The sequence below is a fragment of the Neoarius graeffei genome, chromosome 17 (genome assembly GCF_027579695.1).
Source record: "Neoarius graeffei isolate fNeoGra1 chromosome 17, fNeoGra1.pri, whole genome shotgun sequence".
NCBI lineage: Eukaryota > Metazoa > Chordata > Actinopteri > Siluriformes > Ariidae > Neoarius > Neoarius graeffei.
Window position 1 is genome coordinate 35533504 of NC_083585.1, and position 17313 is coordinate 35550816.

Sequence of the window (17313 nt, forward strand, 5' to 3'; positions counted from 1 at the left end):
CCCTCGTTTTTTCCACTAACCTCAAAATGGAAGCCTTCCATCTCAGCCATAGCCTTGAGGATTCTGGAGGAGACCGCTGTGGCAAGCATATATACACCCTCAATTTCAGCTGATTCTGGGTGAGTCTCCTTCCAGTTTAATAACATCCACCAGCCCAGCAATGCAGCCAGCTCATTCCCAGTAAAAACTTTCCAGCCACATCTGCCCATAAAAATATTAATTTTTGGAAATATTTTATTGACTCAATAATATGTTAGCCATGGGTCTTGAAATTCCTTGACACTTATTTGGGAAGAGGAAGATAAGGTTCAAATTTAAGTACTAAAATTTGCATACAGAGTGAGTAATCAATGCAAAGATTTAATTTTTTTATGATAATTACACGCTAGCATAACATTCATAACAATTCAAGCTCTATAATCTAAGTACACTATATGGCCAAAACTATGTCAACACCTGACCATCACACCCATGTGGGTCTTCACCAAATCGCTGCCACAAAGTTAGAAGCACACAAATGTATAGGGTGTCTTTGTATGCATTCAGTTTCCCCATCACTGGAACCAAGGGGCTCAAACCTGTTCCAGAATGGCAATGCCCCTGTGCACAAAGTGAGGTTTTTAAAACATGGTTTACCAAGTTTGGAGTAGAAGAACTTCAGTGGCCTGTACAGAACCTTGACCTCAACCCCAGTGAACACCTTTGGTATGAACCAGAATGCCGACTGCTCCTGAGGCCTCCTAAACCTACATCAATACCTGACTTCACTAATGGTCATGTTTAGGCTTAGCACTACATATTTAAAGCTAACTGAGCAAATTGACACACCACAAGAACACAAATGTAGGTAACATGGAATGCATAATATTTCACAGTATAAAATGCTTCAGGAGGCAGCATACTCAGCATCTCTAATGGTCCACAATGCCCTGCAAAAATCAACTCTCTGATCAAGTGACAGCAGTTTTGTTTTTTTAATAGTCTGGAGGAACATGCTTTTATATGAGTTAGGGCGCCATATAGACAAATCAGGGTGGAAAAAACTAGTGGGTTCCCTACGAACCATGCGTTTAGGTAACTGCCACATTTATTCTTATTTTAGAAAAGGGATGCCTGTGTATTTCTCTCTGGGCACCCCTTTTGGCCCCCAAGAGCTTCTAATTGCTATAGTTTTGTACTTTTTGTGAGTCTCTCCTCAGAGTTGCAGGATCCATATTGAATTGCATTAATAACAGACGATTTGGTCCCTAAAGTCCGACGGAAAACTAAAGTGATAAACACTCACTTTGAAGGTGTAATGATGGTTTCTTTTTTGTGACAACTTCAAAATTACTGTGTTAATGGATGGATGAGTTAATGTTATAAATGCTATACAACCATTTCTTCAATTTTCCAGAGAGACCTTTGATTCTGGGCCTCCGTTAGTAAGAGTGACTTTACGCAGAGGTTCTGGCTCTAGGGACCCCTGACTCCTTGGGCCTCTGTGCCTGTGCCCAGTAGGCTTGTTCAGTAATCCATCCATACGCAAGTTTAACAAATGAGTTAATTGGTGGCACGGTGGCGTAGTGGTTAGCACTGTTACCTCACTGCAAGAAGGTTCTGGGTTCGAGCTCAGTGGCCGACAGGGGCCTTTCTGTGTGGAGTTTGCATGTTCTCCCCATGCCTGCATGGGTTTCCTCCAGGTGCTCCAGTTTCCCCCACAGTCCAAAGACTTGCAGTTAGGTTAATTGGGGGCTCTAAATTGACCATAGGTGTGAATGTGTGTGAATGGTTGTTTGTCTCGATGGGTCAGCCCTGCGATGATCTGGCGACTTGTCCAGGGTGTACCCCGCCTCTCACCCATAGTCAGCTGGGATAGGCTCCAGCTTGCCCGAGACCCTGCACAGGATAAGCAGTTACGGATAACGGATGGACGAGTTAAATGTTATAAATGCTATACAACTGAATAAAAAAAATATTTTGCAAAACCGTTACTTGGAGCAATGGCTTTGCTTCACTGATGATCAAAATCTTTGCTTCAACCCTTAGAACCTGGATGACACAAATTATAGAAATTCACATCCCTTGTCCTAGGTTTAATAACTCATGAAATGTTCATGGCAGTAAGGTGGATCACAGATCACATGATGCTAGTTGCATGTTTATGCAATGAAATGTCAGTGAGGAAAAATAAGTTTTAATTTACAGCAAATTTAAATAATAGTTACCATCTGCATACAGCTGTGTGTCAATCTCCACACCCATTATTCACAAGAAACCAGAACTGGAACTTTTTAATGATGCTAGTCACATTTGTACAGTATTTATACATACCAAAGTAATCTCTCCAAAATCTGTCAGTAATCTGTCCAGAAGACAGATCAAACTTCTGCAAATCAGTTTGAATCTTTATGAATTTCTTCACCCATTTTCACACTCATTTTTCTCAGTTGAATAAAGTTGCAAATTCCCCATCACTTCACAACGTACCACATATCAATATAAATAGCAGATCTCACCCTTTCCGAAACCATGTGTTCCTCTATGCGACAAAGCATTGTCGAGTAATCTGGGTTTGAATTCACCGCAAATAAAACAATGATCTTTTTTCCCCTGTTGGGCACTAAGCACTTTTTTTTTTTGCAAATTGATAAGTAAGAGTATCCCACTGTCATGGTTCTTATATTTCCAGATTCCAGACAATTCTCCTACACAATTTTGAAAAAATATATTGTCATATTAAATGATGGCAGATCAGGACAGCCTAGACTGTTTTTTGTTTGTTTGTTTGTTTGTTTGTTTGTTTTTGGGGGGCACCCCCACACACAAGATACTGCATGTACAGTGGTGCTTGAAAGTTTGTGAACTCTTTAGAACTTTCTATATTTCTGCATAAATATGACCTAAAACATCATCAGATTTTCACATAAGTCCTAAAAGTAGATAAAGAGAACCCAGTTAAACAAATGAGACAAAAATATTATACTTGGTCATTTATTTACTGAGGAAAATGATCCAATATTACATATCTGTGAGTGGCAAAAGTATGTGAACCTCTAGGATTAGCAGTTAATTTGAAGGTGAAATTAGAGTCAGGTGTTTTCAATCAATGGGATGACAATCAGGTGCGAGTGGGCACCCTGTTTTATTTAAAGAACAGGGATCTATCAAAGTCTGATCTTCACAACACATGTCTGTGGAAGTCTATCATGGCACGAACAAAGGAGATTTCTGAGGACCTCAGAAAAAGCGTTGTTGATGGTCATCAGGCTGGAAAAGGTTACAAAACCATCTCTAAAGAGTTTGGACTCCACCAATCCACAGTCAGACAGATTGTGTACAAGTGGAGGAAATTCAAGGCCACTGTTACCCTCCCCCAGGAGTGGATGACCAACAAAGATCATTCCAAGAGCAAGGCGTGTAATAATCAGTGAGGTCACAAAGGACCCCAGGGTAACTTCTCAGCAACTGAAGGCCTCTCTCACATTGGCTAATGTTCATGAGTCCACCATCAGGAGAACACTGAACAACAATGGTGTGCATGGCAGGGTTGCAAGGATAAAGCCACTGCTCTCCAAAAAGAACATTGCTGCTCATCTACAGTTTGCTAAAGATCACGTGGACAAGCCAGAAGGCTATAGGAAAAATGTTTTGTGGATGGATGAGACCAAAATAGAACTTTTTGGTTTAAATGAGAAGCGTTATGTTTGGAGAAAGGAAAACACTGCATTCCAGCATAAGAACATTATCCCATCTGTGAAACATGGTGATGGTAGTATCATGGTTTGGGCCTGTTTTGCTGCATCTGGGCCAGGACGGCTAGCCGTCATTGATGGAACAATGAATTCTGAATTATACCAGTGAATTCTAAAGGAAAAATGTCAGGACATCTGTCCATGAACTGAATCTCAAGAGAAGGTGGGTCATGCAGCAAGACAACGACCCTAAGCACACAAGTCTTTCTACCAAAGAATGGTTAAAGAAGAATAATGTTTTGGACTGGCCAAGTCAAAGTCCTGACCTTAATCCAATCGAAATGTTGTGGAAGGACCTGAAGCGAGCAGTTCATGTGAGGAAACCCACCAACATCCCAGAGTTGAAGTTGTTCCGTATGGAGGAATGGGCTAAAATTCCTCCAAGCCAGTATGCAGGACTCATCAACAGTTACCAGAAACGTTTAGTTGCAGTTATTCTGCACAAGGGGGTCACACCAGATACTGAAAGCAAAGATTCACATACTTTTGCCACTCACAGATATGTAATATTGGATCATTTTCCTCAATAAATAAATGACCAAGTATGATATTTTTGTCTCATTTGTTTAACTGAGTTCTCTTTATCTACTTTTAGGACTTGTGTGAAAAGCTGATGTTTTAGGTCATATTTATGCAGAAATATAGAAAATTCTAAAGGGTTCAGAAACTTTCAAGCACCACTGTATGGCTAGCCTTTATAATGACTTAGATAAGAGCTTAAAGTCAAACAAAACCCAAAAATAAATGCTGTTTGCATTTAAAAGTTTATAACAATTTATCTATTTTAAAAGCTGAGATATTGCTAAAAATAGGCTTACCTGGCCTCAGCTGTTTGCAATGAAACTAGATATGCGCCTATGATGTAACCGGCACACTAGCACGCAGTTTACCTTAGTAACACATAGCTATCAAATAAAGGCTTCTAATCCTAAAAAAAACCAAAAACACAATGCCCAGGCGCCACTGCTCTCTAGTTCGGTGTATGCGTGTTCACTGCTTCAGTAAAGGTAGAGAAAGAACTTCACTGTGCTGTTATGAATATATGACAAATAAAGGCTTCTAATTCTAAAAATCTAATCAGAAATTTTCTGTAACCATGTGATTTTTACTGGCAACAAAATATGGGAAATCAACAGACTTCATTTTTATGAAATTTAAATCTCACTAGACTACATAACGCATACACGATACTGACACAGATACTAGTAAACAATAGCAGTTGTCATAGCAACATGATTCTTGCTGTCTAAAAAGATTGCTTTTCTCAGTGAATAAAAGCAAACAAAAAAAGCATATCACATGAAAGTACAAGGAAAATTTAAATTTTTGGGGAAAAAGAACCTCCACACAATCCCACACAACACTGTGAATAGCTGGAATATGGCACATTTACAGGCAGCAAAAGGCTCCCAAAGGCTGGCTATGTGCATGCTCACTGTTTACGTGTGTGTGTGTGTGTGTGTGTGTGTGTGTGTGTGTGTGTGTGTGCGCGCGTGCGTGTTCACTGCTTCAGTGATCGGGCTTATTTTTACAACCAGGCGCTTGACATTCGGGCATCTTCAGGATTGTTGATGATAATTTAGAAGCGAAGTATCCACTAGATTTCAGCCTCAGAAAGTCATGTGCCATGCAAGCGACATCACAATTTCGGATTATCTCACATAATTTGTACTCAGAGCGCAATATTTGAACCTCGGAGAGAGTAAAATGGCCACACCCAGGGACATTGTTTATCTTAAAATAAAATCTGAACACAAGTACAAATATGAACAAGTGAACACTCAAACATATCTTGTATGGATATTATCTGTCAGTATAAGAGTTTATTTTTTGGGTTTTGTTTGGCTTTAAAAGTAAAGGTAATGAAATTACCCTGAAAATAGCCTAGGGTTCATAGGGTTAATGTCAAAATGAATGGTCATACAGAGCCTTATCATTCCAGCATCTTGCTTTTTTTTCCCTCTTTCCTACAGTTATGACTCAGATATTCATTCATTCATTCATTCATTATCTCTAGCCGCTTTATCCTTCTACAGGGTCGCAGGCAAGCTGGAGCCTATCCCAGCTGACTACGGGCGAAAGGCGGGGTACACCCTGGACAAGTCGCCAGGTCATCACAGGGCTGACACATAGACACAGACAACCATTCACACTCACACCTACGGTCAATTTAGAGTCACCAGTTAACCTAACCTGCATGTCTTTGGACTGTGGGGGAAACCGGAGCACCCGGAGGAAACCCACGCGGACACGGGGAGAACATGCAAACTCCACACAGAAAGGCCCTCGCCGGCCCCGGGGCTCGAACCCAGGACCTTCTTGCTGTGAGGCGACAGTGCTAACCACTACACCACCGTGCCGCCTGACTCAGATATTAATAACAGATTTTTTGTGTTTTTTTGACTAAAGTACTATATTTACATAGGACATATCAAGTTACTATTTGCATGCCGAAAATTATGACTGACTGACTTATCGCACTGTTCTGCAACAGCCAGGCGATCAGCATCAGGGTCTGTGGCCAGCACAATCCTAGCTCCCTCTTTCTCGGCAAGGCGAAGAGACAGCTCCTGCAAGGAGCAAATAATTCACAGTCTTATTTCAGCATGGCACTGTTGCATGTGCTACAAATGCTAAATTGGTGATAAGGCTCAATGCAGTCGCCTTATAGTTCTACAGTAATAGGACACTGAGCGTTATTACATTTCTGATTTTGCTACATATTTTTGTATCAAAGACCAAAATAATATCATTCTGTGCTTTTGCTTCATGTCTATCATTATTTCATTGGAATGATCATGGTGTATTGGAATGATCACTTTTGGAGTTTCTGGCTTGTGATTTTAGAGTTGCAGTTAGTATTGTGATAGATGGCTGAAATGCGATACATTTTGGTTAAATGCTTATAGTTGCACTGACTGGTTATTGGTTTACTCTTGATGTTTGTGCATATACATATATTCAAAAACGGGGATTTGTCATTGACTTCTTGTCATTGACTTCTTCTACATAATTTGAAATTTTAATTTGGTTTTACAGAGAGGCTGTATTACTGGAGCCTTTTACAGATGTTGATGTGTTAAAACCTTTCCATGGTTCAGACTGTCTGGGGACATTCATGCTTCAGAATACATTTTTACCCATTGAAACAACAGTATTCAGTTATTAGCAGACCTGACAGTCTTCACTTTTATCTCATCTTGGTTTCGTGTTCTCACCAAAACTGACTCTCCTTCTTCAGGGTTAGGGCAGCTGACAGTGGAAAAGTTTGGATCTGGATGCATCTGCTCTGGTACAGGAATAGGAGGTGGAAAGCCAAATGCCTGAAACGCTTTCTGGACATAGGCATGTCCAACTCCATGAAAGGATGAATGCACAAACTTCAAGGGAGACTGTGTGTTCAGTGCTCTAGAACAAAAGAATTACGTCGCTAAATAAGTACATACTGCAAACACAACCCCCACCAGTGGTGTTAGACGGTACCTGTGGAAGCAAAGAGTACTCAGCTCCTCCATGTACCAGCAGCAAATGTCTTCCAGTGGATCAGTCCTTAATGAGCTGCTCTCACACAGGTCTTGATTCCAAGACTCAGTCCAGGGCTCTGCATTTTGCTCTACACAACATAGGATCTCCTTATCATGTGGTGAAGAAATCTGAGCACCATTCTCCCAGTATACCTGTAAAGAAAATATTAAAACAAACAAACCCACCTCATAGGCACAAATTTATAACACATGAATATGTACCAAAGAAGAGAGTAAGATACAAGAGTTTGCATTAAAAAAGTGTAAAAATGTGGTCATTGATATCATCACACATCCAATGCATTCAGTGACTTGGCATTTATTGAGTAAGGACCACTGTTTACCTTATATCCGTTATCCTCTTTTCTGTTGTGAGAAGCAGTGATCATTACACCAGCAGCAGCTCCACACTTCTTTACAGCATAGGGCTGCAAAGGTTACATTATTTAATAAGTAAAACAATGAGTAAACTATGCATATTAGTTACAACAGGCTCTTTGCAGCTAGAGGTCACGTGCTTGGATACCACATAGCAACGCCATACTGGAGAGCAAGCTTTCAGGTAAACAAAACCCTCAACAAAGCCAAGCACAAATGTTTCAGCAGTTTATAGCACTTAATCTCGTTCCTTTTTTAGAATAATTGTCAGCATAGTTTTCTAAGTTTATTTGAGGTTAATTTTTAAAGGAAAAAAATTATTTTATCGCGAAGGCATTGACTTTCAACAGATGGCGTTTGGATCTTTGCAGCCAAACAACATGGCAACTTCGTAAGGTATGCACACCAAAAAACCTTGGAAAAAAAAGCACTTATTTTAATTCTAACAGGTCAAAGCAGCTTCATAATAAAAGTTTTCAAGATATATAGTTGCTTTTGTAAGGTTTGGCTACATCTTGAAGATACGGTATAAACAATTTACTGCAATGCTAAACACGAAGCTCGGCTTCCCTCCTCCTCTCAACTGCATGTGTACATGTGACAAATAAAGGCGTCTAATTCTAAAAATCTAATCAGAAATTGTCTGTAACCATGTGATTTTTACTGGCAGCAAAATGTGTGAATCAACAGACTTCACTTTTATGAGGTTTAAATCTCACTCAGCTAGACAGTGCATAAACAGTACTGACACAGATACTAGTAAACAATGGCAGCTGTCATGGCAACACGATTCTTGCCGTCCAAAAAGATATCGCTTTTCTCAGTGAATAAAAATGAACAAAAGCAGGTTACATAAAATGATCAATGAGCCAGTGATGCGCTGTAATAAGTATGTGTTATCATTACAGTAAATTGTTCGTTTATATCTTCAAGATGTAGTCAAACCTTACAAAAACAACTATATACCTTGAAAACTTTTATTATGGAGCTGCTTTGACCTGTTAGAATCAAAATAAGTGCTTTTACAAGGTTTTTTGCAGGACATACCTTGCGAAGTCGCCATGTTGTTTGGCTGCAAAGATCCAAACGCCGACCATTGAAAGTCAATGCCTTCACGATAAAATTATTTTTTTCCTGTAAAAATGAGCCTAAAGTAAACTTGGGAAACTACTCTGACAATTCTTCGAGAAAAGGAACGAGATTAAGTGCTATAAACTGCTGAAACGTTTGTGCTTGACCTTGTTGAGGGTTTTGTTTACCTGAAAGCCTGCTCTCCAGTATGGCGTTGCTATGTGGTATCCAAGCATGTGACCTCTAGCTGTGAAGAGCCTATTCAAAACGAAAGCTCTTATTAGCACAGTATTTTACCACAAATGGGGTAGGCACATATGTTGAAAACAGATAAACTGGAACATCCTTACTAAGCATGACTGCTGCAGTCAATCTTGCAAGCCTGCAAACAAAATGGTCATAAAATAAGGAACCCAAGGCAGACAAAATGGTGAACTCTACCAAGTTGCAAATTGTGCACTGTGTGATAATACCCTACATTAATCTATATCTATCAATGTTGCATGATCCTCACATTACCAATCACTTCCATGAAACTGTTTATTGGCTGTCTTAACTGCCTACTATTGTTTAATTACATTTCATTTCTATGTGTAATGCTGCTGAATGTTTGTATGTGCGTGTATAAACACAGTGGTTGACAAGTTCATTCTTACAACATGAGTTGGGTATCAAAATAAACAGTATACAACAATAAAAAAGTATAATACCATGGATTGTTCTTTATTTAGGGCTCCAGACTGCGAGAATTTTTTTGGAGAATTTTTTAAAATCATCATATATCAATGTGAAACCCCAGAATGGAGCAAGAGCTGGAGTGTGCGTGAGAGAGTGATTAGAGTGGAGAGCTAATAGTACTTTTCCACTGCAGCATATTTAGCTTTGCTTTCATTCAGGTTGTACGGGAGCAAAATTCATTCTGGCTAGGAAAAATGTGTGTGGTGAATAACGGCAAGTAGTGTTGCACAACTGCATTGTAAGACAACTTGGTGAAAAACAGCTGTCAAAAGCAGAAACTACTAAAAAAAAAGGGATCATGTTTTCCCTACATTTACATGGGAGCAACATGAGAGAGACAAGCAGGTTATGAGAGCCTAAATGGTGTTCATTCTCCATGCTTATAGCGACAAAAAACAAGTAACTGGGCAGCACTTCTATAGAAAATAGACAAACGTTGAATGATGTTACACAACAACTACGAACAAAAGTGAAGACAGGGTGACCATAATAGCGAGACTTTGAGCTCATTACCACCATCATGCTAGTCATCTAACGTGAAGCTAGTTGGCTAGCAAGCTACTTAGCTAGTTACCTAATGTGAACAAATCGCTAGCTTGCTAAATAACATAAAAACAAGTTGTATGCAGATTACAATGTCTCACACTAACTTCCATAAACTCTATAACAGCTAAAATTAAATTTTTATTTCCAAAGTTAATTTTTATTCCCTGTGAACATTTATCAAGTTGATATTTTTGATTTAAAAATAAGTCTACTGCAGACAGAGTGCTGATATACTTGCAGACAATAGTGTTAAATAAATGTTAATTTCAGCCAAGTTCAGCAATTCTGTCTTATTTTTTGTTATTATTAAATTGCAATGTTTTATCATATGCAAAAATACAACAGCATATCAGCATTACATATCCAGCATGTTTAGTTATTATCTCCACTCATCAACTGTATGAAAAAATGTATACAGTCAACGTCTCTGCCAAGTTGTTTTCACCATGTTGCCAAACCACTGGCGGATATGATGTCACATAGACCAGACCAATAGGAGAGATTTTGTTGAGGCAAATAAAGTTGAGATTGTGAATTCTCAACTTCATGCAAATAAGAACCACACAGGAATCAATCAATTCTTCATGTGATTTGTTTAGTATGTTGCACTATCTAGAGAGGCAGGAGTAATGCACACACGCATGCACACGCACAAAAAGTCTAACCAAGATGGTACATGCTAAAGGCTACAACTTGGCATGAAAACATGTCACCTCGTGTTGCATGTCGATTTAAGTGGTGCACCGAAATTTTGTGCTGGTGCTCCTACAATCTAAAATCTTCAGTAAGGAGCACCAGTGCTACTAGTGGAAAAAGTTAGTCTGGAGCCCTGCTATTGTTCTGCTACCCAAACAGAAGACTTCTGCAGACCAACAAAATAAGCAATTACAGCTAGGACTAGAGCATACTGTTAACAGAGCGCTCACATAAAGTATAGTGCTATGCCAAATGTTTATAGCTTCATTTAAAGCCGTTGATAAGTTTCACCCCCTGCTTTGGTGCGACTTGTCTATTAACAAATTGTTCTCACTGAATTACAGGCAAGACTTGCGTTACTGGCAAGTATACAAATGTGCTTGTGAATGAAGCCCAAAGTAAACTATGAAATAAATATTCAAAAAGACATAATAAAACAAACATACCCATAATTTAATTTAATTTCTAAAAACATACTGAACATTGATTACTCAAAATAGCGCACACAAGATTCAGGATTTGAACATAGCAAAGAATAATCTACTGGTTAATCAAATCAATAAATAAAAATGTTTATACATTTGATTTGCATAGCTGTCTACCGTTCACTGGTGCAGCCACTGCACTCCTGTGCTCGGGTGTCGTATCCTACCACCAAACCTCTGCTCTTCACATCAGGGAAACATTTAGCCAAGTATACATATAGCCCCTAGAATAAAATTGCAAAAAGGTTACAAACAAGTGATACAGATTTACAGACTCTTCCAGCACAAAGAGAATCTTGAGTGGGGTAAATGTACAGTACAACGCAAACTTGATGTGTGTAAATGAAATATAAAAATCTTAATTAAACTAAATGTGCTAGTCCATGGGTATATTTTAGCTATTATGTAAGGAAAAAAACCCATTATAAAATAATAATCTACACCAACGTGAGATAAATATATTTTAAGCAATCACAAACTATTTTCCACCACAAATCCGCTCTTTATAATGTAAATAAATAAATAAATAAACTCTCAGTATGCACCACTTCCTGGTGTCCCCCATTCTACAACACAGTGAAATGATCCATTTCTATAGAAACGTGTCTGGAACGGGACACACGAAAGTGGACAAGTTTAAATCCTAATGTTGCTAATTTGCTGTTTTTAAAGCAACACAAGAGAACTGGTGGACAAGATGCACATTCATATAAAAGCAAACAAACTAGTGACACTGCTACCGGGCCGAGTTACATCACTTCAGCATTCTTACTGGCAGTGCTATAGCGGTGGTCTGCCTGTAACTGTATGCAGTTTCAAGTTCAGGTACAAATTAATTTTTCATTTTCAAGTTCAGGGCAGACCTTGTCAGCATTCTAACACAAAAAGGAAACCAACAAAAATTAAATGATTCCTTCAGTTCAATTCAGCTCATTCATTCAACTCAGCTTATGTTAACAAGGTGTGAGCCCTCAGAGCTCAGTTTCATTGATAAAACAAACAATACAGGTTTTAATTTGGGTAATAAACACAAAATGTCTGCAACTTAACACTGAAAAAATAATTAGTAGTAGCGGAAATAAATTAAAATAAGTGGGAGAGCATATGTGAATGTATATTGTGCGTATGCAAGTTAATGTGAGGTGGCCGGTAGAGGAAAGGAAAGATGTTGTGGGAACAAATTTTATATTAACTTCTTTAGCATTACTTATAATGAACAATATCTGTTCAAATCCTGTTCATATGTCATCATTCTGAGTTTATCCTTGACATTCTTAAACACACAAGCTATGAGACCAAATGAATAACTTCTCTCTGTGTGTGAAGAAGCTACGTTTTCGTGAACGTCGCTAGAGCTATGGATACCTAGGCATCAGTTATTTTCCAACTGTATATGAAAAATAGACTATTATGGAACATTGACAGAGATGAAGAAATATATTGTGTAATACACGAAGCTGAACATGCTCAGAAGTAGCTATGGGAGAACTCATGTTAATGTACGTTAATTTATCACCAATCATGTATCTCATGGCTTGTTTGACACTATATGCATTAATCCTGTGCCAACTTTTATATATTAATGTAAAGGGAGAAGTCCTTTTGTAGCGCTCTGAGGTCAGGTATGGTAAGGTAATAGTGGCCACCTGGGCTCATGAGCAATTGCTGATAGAATATAGTATTTACTTTGAACACATTCATGTCTTGGTAGCGAGTTCTCATTTCTGGAGTTCTCATCTCCAGGTGAATTTCCACCACAATGTCCTTTAACCCATTGACGCCGGATGCTGCGTCGCGCAACATTGCCCCTAGCGCCGGTTGTTGCATGACACAACATTGCCCCAAATGCTGGTTGCTGCATAACGCAGCATTGTTGATTTGTCATTATTTTCAAGACGCATGCCAGATTTGTTTTTTTTTATAAAAATGTGTTAGTGTTAATGCTGAATGAGCATGATCCAATAAAAGCAGAGAATTTTATCTTTTAAATGCAACTTATTTCATGTCTTTATGTGCTTCAGAGGCTGAGATATTGAATTTTTCATAGGTGTTTTCAATTAATTATTTTTATTTCAGAAAACCCTCAGGCAGATGGGGACCTTTTCTAAAAACTGGCTTAGGCATTTGCAGACGTTTTTTTGCAGGCGTTTCAGGCGTCAATGGGTTAAAACTGAAGTTCAAGGAGCTAAGTAAGCAAGTCCTTTTCCTGTTTTCCTGTGAATTCAAGCAGCTTCTCACAGCCATCCTTAGCTTGTTTAGCAAGCTGACCCAGCTCCTTTCCAGGAGTCTGGAGGATTCAGATTACACAGGGGAATCAGTTTTTTCAGAGGAAGGTGATGCGATTGTCATGTCTGATGTATGAGACTACAAACGTTCCTGTAGCGAGTATGGTCTGGGTAAGATCTGATACAGTGGTATGCAAAAGTTTGGTCATCCCTGGTCAAAATTGCTTAACTGTTCACAGTAACAGCAAGTTGAAGATGAAATGATCTCCAAAAGGCATAAAGTTAAAGATGACTCATTCCCTTTATATTTTAAGCAAAAATAGTTTTTTATTTTCATTATTTACATTTTCAAAATGACAAAAAAGGAAAAAGGCCCAAAGCAAAACTTTGGGCACCCTGCATGGTTGGTACCTAGTAACACCCCCTTTGGCAAGTATCACAGCTTGTAAACACTTTTTGTAGCCAGCTAATAATCTTTCAGTTCTTACCTGGGGGATTTTCACACATTCGACCTTGCAAAAGGCTTCCAGTTCTACAAGTTTCTTGGGCTGTCTTGCATGCACTGCTCTTTTGAGATCTATCCACAGATTTTCAATGATGTTTAGGTCAGGGGACTGTGAGGGCCAGGGCAAAACCTTCAGCTTGTGCCTCTTGAGGTATTCCATTGTAGATTTTGAGGTGTGTTTTGGATCATCGTCTTATTGTAGGACCCATCCTCTTTTGAACTTCAACTTTTTTTACAGATGGTGTGATGTTTGCTGGTATTTATTCGAATCCATGCGTCCCTCGACCAATGAAATGTGCCCTGTGCCACTGGCTGCAACACAACCCCAAAGCATGATCGATCCACACCCATGCTTCAGAGTTGGAGAGGTGTTCTTTTCCTGGAATTTGGCACCCTTTTTTCTCCAAACATACCTTTGCACATTGTGGCCAAAAAGTTCTATTTTGATTTCATCAGTCCACAGGACTTGTTTCCAAAATGCATCAGGCTTGCTTAGATGTTCATTTGCAAACTTCAGATGCTGAATTTTGTGGCTAGGACGCAGGAACAGTTTTGTTCTGATGACTCTTTCATGAAGGTCATATTTGTTCAGGTGTCGCTGCATAGTAGAACAGTACGCCACCACTCCAGGGTCTGCTAAATCTTTCTGAAGGTCTTTTGCAGTCAAACAGGGGTTTTTATTTGCCTTTCTAGCAATCCAACGAGCAGTTCTTTCAGAAAGTTTTCTTCATCTTCCAGACCTCACCTTGATCTCCACTGTTTCTGTTAACTGCCATTTCTTAATAACATTACAGTCTGAGGAAACAGCTACCTGAAAACACTTTGCTATGTTCTTGTAGCCTTCTCCTGCTTTGTGAGCATCAATTATTTTATTATTCAGAATGCGAGGGAGTTGCTTAGAGGAGCCCATGGCTGTTGATTTTAGGGACAAGTTTGAGGAGTCAGAGAATTTATACAGCTTTGAAATCTGCATCATCTGACCTTTCCTAACGAAGAATTTGAACAAGCCACAGCTCAATAAGCTAATTACCGGTAAGGTCTGGAACCTTGGTAAAAGTTACCTGAGAACTCAAATATATTGGGGTGCCCAAACTTTCGCATGGTGTTCCTTTTTTTTTTTTTCACTCTCCAGTTGTACAAAACAAAAATAATACACAAATCTTGCAGAAAACGCTGAAAAGAAATGCGTCGTCTTTACCTTTATGCCTTTTGGTGATCAGTTCATCTTCTGCTCACTTAACTATTCACAGTAACAGACATTTTCAGTAAGGGTGCCCAAACTTTTGCATGCCACTGTATATAGGTGGGTGAAATATGACACTGTGGGGTGGTTATGGTTGGATAAATAAATGAGCAGTATTAATGCACATATCCTACACAAGAGTAAAGAAGGTTACAGGTGAAAACAAACATGTATCTTACAATTCAATAATTCAATGTACAGTTCAGTAACCCAAAACATTACACTACAGACATTTCATCCATACATTTCAAAAACAAATGTTCATACAGATCAACAAAAGGAAACCCAGAACTCAATCCAGACTTTAGTCCAAGGCCACAAACCTTAGAAGGTCAAAATACTGTAAAGAATACTGTAAAGTCAGGATGTTTCCCTCCACGACAATCTTCAGTGTTTAAAAGAGTTGGTACAAGATGAAGAGAAACTGAATGATAAGAGACATTATAGTTACTCAGTGTAATGAACAAAAGATTGTTCCTGCCAGGCTCACACATCCTTGTCCTCCTCCTTTCCAGAACAATCTCCACCAAAACGTCCTTCATCTTCAAGCCACACCCTCTTTTAATCACAATTTTTAGTATTCTGTTTATGTAATTACTTAATGTTGTAATTGAGTTTATTTTACTTTTTTTTATTTAAGATAAAGTGTGAAATTATTTATTTCATAAGCAATTTTAGATGTGCAGTTGTAGCGCTGCACTAAGAACCAGGCCACTACAGTATGAATGCAAGCCAAAAAAAAAAGCCCTTGAAAGTATGTAGTTCACGGGGAGCTCCTCAGTATGTAGTTCCACTCAATTAGTCCCTAGAACTGCTTAGTCAAAAATCACATAATGGGGGGAGTCGTGGATAAGGCGCCATACCATAAATCCAGGGACCCAGGTTCGATTCCGGCCCGAGGTCATTTCCCGATCCCTCCCCGTCTCTCTCTCCCGCTCATTTCCTGTCTCTACACTGTCCTATCCAATAAAGGTGAAAAAAGCCCCAAAAAAATCTTAAAAAAAAAAAAAAATCACATAATGAGTGACATCTGGAACCTACAGACATCACCAGCCACTGAGTTTCTTCCCTTTGTGATGGTCTTCCAGACCTTTACTATAGCCGTTTTCAGTTCCTGCTTGTTCTTGTGGTGTTTTGCTTTCAGTTTTGCCTTCAGCAAATGAAATGTTGCTTAAGTGGATTCAGATCGGGTGATTAACTTGGCCATTGCAGAACATTCCACTTCTTCGCTTTAAAAAAAGTCTTGAGTTGCTTTTGAAGTGTGCTATGGGTCATTGTCCATCCACACTGTAATGTGCATCAGCTAGCTCACATTAATTTATAAATTCCCATTAAAGGTACTTCCAGTCCCTTCTTCCTTTTCATCTTCATCTGACAAGCTTTCATATTTTAACTTGAATTTTATATTCCTGAAAATAATTGTTTGCCATGTCCGCTGATGATGTTGCCAGCATTACTATAGTAACCTTTTCGAAGTGGAATTTTACAAGGTGAGCAGAGACAAGCAGAGGAATACACACAGTGAAATGTTTCAGTTCAGTTATAGGAAATATAAACACTTGGAATATCATCATCTTGGAATCAAATTAGTGGACCGGAACTAGCTGTTGTATAAAATTAAATATATTATAATGGAATATAAGTCAAACCTGTGTTGTCTGGATGACCGTGAGATCATTGACACGGGAAAATCCAGCTCCCATAGCTGCTCTTAGTCCAGCTGTTCCAAACTTCATCCGTGAGCACAGCCTCCTCCTGAGTTCCTCTACATGAGTCTCCTGGACCAAGTTTATAATCTGCGCCTGAGTTGCTGCATTCTAACACCACCAAAAAAAAAACCATAGCATGTCAGTGTTGGTCCTGAAAAAGTAGACCGTTTAGAGAATTTTCTGTGAGGTCATCACTGAATCAGTAAACTTTTTTTTTTTTAAACCATGTAACTGTTTACATTTCTTCATTCATAGCAGAGCTCCGCGATTGTGACCACAGGGAACCTGATCATATGTGCAAGGCAATGTATCTCAAACACTTGTCCATCACACAATGAAATCTGTATCTTTATTTACATAAGATAGATGGTTTTTTAATCTAGTGTTTATTTTTAATTTTCTTTAAAAAAAAATAACATGGAATTATTTACCAAACACATTTTACACTCATCGGGAGCT

At 38.8% G+C, this 17313-nt stretch overlaps 1 protein-coding gene across 1 annotated transcript in view; it reads right to left on the reverse strand.

Annotated features, from left to right (window-relative positions):
* Positions 1 to 17313, reverse strand: part of pgm2l1 (phosphoglucomutase 2-like 1) — a 36241-nt gene that overhangs the window by 8381 nt on the left and 10547 nt on the right. Inside the window, exons 2-9 of the mRNA XM_060944099.1 lie at positions 16795 to 16962; positions 11290 to 11396; positions 9005 to 9089; positions 7603 to 7686; positions 7218 to 7411; positions 6953 to 7142; positions 6207 to 6304; positions 21 to 201 (exon numbers count right to left, since the gene is read on the reverse strand). Of these exons, the coding sequence (XP_060800082.1) occupies positions 21 to 201; positions 6207 to 6304; positions 6953 to 7142; positions 7218 to 7411; positions 7603 to 7686; positions 9005 to 9089; positions 11290 to 11396; positions 16795 to 16962 (1107 nt within the window). The remainder of the gene's footprint in view (positions 1 to 20; positions 202 to 6206; positions 6305 to 6952; positions 7143 to 7217; positions 7412 to 7602; positions 7687 to 9004; positions 9090 to 11289; positions 11397 to 16794; positions 16963 to 17313) is intronic.